General features: G+C 43.9%; 1 protein-coding gene across 1 annotated transcript; it reads right to left on the reverse strand.

Annotated features, from left to right (window-relative positions):
• Positions 1-7: 7 nt before the first annotated feature.
• cxcr3.2 (chemokine (C-X-C motif) receptor 3, tandem duplicate 2) lies at positions 8-1759 on the reverse strand. Its single transcript, XM_005736190.1, has 2 exons — positions 1636-1759; positions 8-1450 (listed from the first exon to the last, which is right to left on the reverse strand). Exons 1-2 carry the CDS (start codon positions 1735-1737, stop codon positions 368-370), a joined length of 1185 nt encoding a protein of 394 aa, XP_005736247.1. The 5' UTR covers positions 1738-1759; the 3' UTR covers positions 8-367.
• Positions 1760-1838: the final 79 nt, after the last annotated feature.

Raw genomic sequence — 1838 nt, forward strand, 5'->3', positions numbered from 1 at the left:
TTTAAAAATTTACAATCTACTGGGAATAAATACATGAGATCTGACTCTGACGTAAACGTTACCCAATACTGCTGATCAAGCTTTTTAGAAATGTGGAAATCAAAAATTTTCACAGTAAGTTAGCAAGAAATATTTTGTGACAACATCAGCATTTTGCAATCGTTTTACTCCATGGCTCGTGTCACACACAAAAGAAATCAAAAGAATACAAACTGCACACTTCCAAAAAAGCACCAATAACATGTAGCAAATATTTTTGAGAACATTTTATTTCAGTTTTCACCTCACTTTACTATACAAGCTTCACACCCAAAACCACAAAAATATATTTTCATCTTCCTTTCTCTTTATGTATCTCTGACTAAAATCACACCATGACAGAATACGAGGTGTTTTCACTCTCTGCAGAACTGAACGATCCCGTGGCTTTTCTAAGCCTTCGCTCTCGCCACCCTTCCATTGCCAGCCAGCTCCTCTGTCCCAGTAGCCCCTTACACATTCTGACTAGCTCCCGCCTGAATTTCACTCCTACAAAGCCGTACAGCAGAGGATTGAGGGCACAGTGTGACAGCCCCAGACTTTCAGTGATCAGAGTTCCAACGTCAAGCACATAGCCAAGCTCACAGGATGCACTTAACACACCCAGCCTTAGCAGACTATCTGCCAGCTGGAAGCAGGTGTATGGAGCCCAACAGATTACAAATACAGACACTAAGGAGATGATGAGGCGGAGAGACTTGCGCTTTTGGCGGCGAGAGGCATTGCACAGAGACCTGAAGATCCGGATGTAGCAGTAGAGCATAACTAGGAGGGGAACCCCAAAGCCCAGCACTACACTGACAAACTTCAGCCCCACCTGCCACTGTAAAGTGTTTTCAGTGAACCACACCTGGCACACGGGCCCCCTCTGCTGACCGACAAGGTCTATCATCACCACTTGTTTAAAGTAAATGTCAATTCCACTCAAGCCCAGACAGACTGCCCAGATGATGGCACATGCAAACTGAGCATGGCATGTGCTTCGTTTCCAACTTGAGCTGATGGCATGAACGATTGCCAGGTATCTGTCAAAGCTGATGCAGGCCAGGAAGAGGATGCCACTGTACCGGTTTAGGGAGAAGAGAGCACCAGAGATCTTACAAACAGCCAAGCCGAACATCCAGTGGTGAGCCCATTGCACTGCAAACAGGGGCAGAGTGAAGGCCAGAAGAAGGTCTGAAATGGCCAGGTGAAGGAGGAAGGTGTCTGTTAAGGAAAAGGCACAAGCTCCACTACTCTGAGAGATTCTGTAGCGTCTGATCACACACAGCACCAGCACGTTGCCAACAACTGCCAAGACGAACACCAGGCTGTATACTACAGGGGAGTACTTTTCTGCAAAACCATAGATGTCTTCCTCTAAGCACGGGGCTGCAACAGCTTCTGTCGCATTTTCATAATAATCATAGTCCTGTGAGAAGACAGAGATACAAAACTCATCAATATCTTTCAAAGAACTGGGTAATTAAAAAAAAAAAAGAGACTTGCTTTTGGATAAGGTTCAGGTAACACTTTGTGTTTCCTAATGAACAATTATGCATAACAACTAAATAACTAATTTAAATTAATAACTAAACTTTAAAAATATCCACTCACCCAGATAATGTCTGTGGTTGACATGGCTGAATCTGGGATTGGACGGCGAGCCAGCAGAAGACCTAAAACCTTCCAAGGGAGATGAGAGTACACTGTTCTCATAAACACGTTTGCCAAACATCCCTTTTCACATCTTGCCTTAGCCAGATGACAGAGGATCAGAAAGAAGAAGTAAGAATTTCAGGAACTGATTGTTTTTTTTT

The sequence above is a fragment of the Pundamilia nyererei genome, unplaced genomic scaffold (assembly GCF_000239375.1).
Source record: "Pundamilia nyererei isolate P.nyererei 1_Seehausen unplaced genomic scaffold, PunNye1.0 scaffold00067, whole genome shotgun sequence".
Lineage (NCBI taxonomy): Eukaryota > Metazoa > Chordata > Actinopteri > Cichliformes > Cichlidae > Pundamilia > Pundamilia nyererei.

What these genes read in the sequence shown, in the direction of transcription:
- cxcr3.2 (XM_005736190.1), bottom strand. Translation starts at nt 1,737, where the DNA reads ATGAGAACAGTGTACTCTCATCTCCCTTGGAAGGTTTTAGGTCTTCTG. An exon ending in CAACCACAGACATTATCTGG is followed by an intron (nt 1,451 to 1,635) that starts GTGAGTGGATAT and finishes GTCTTCTCACAG; the next exon opens with GACTATGATTATTATGAAAA.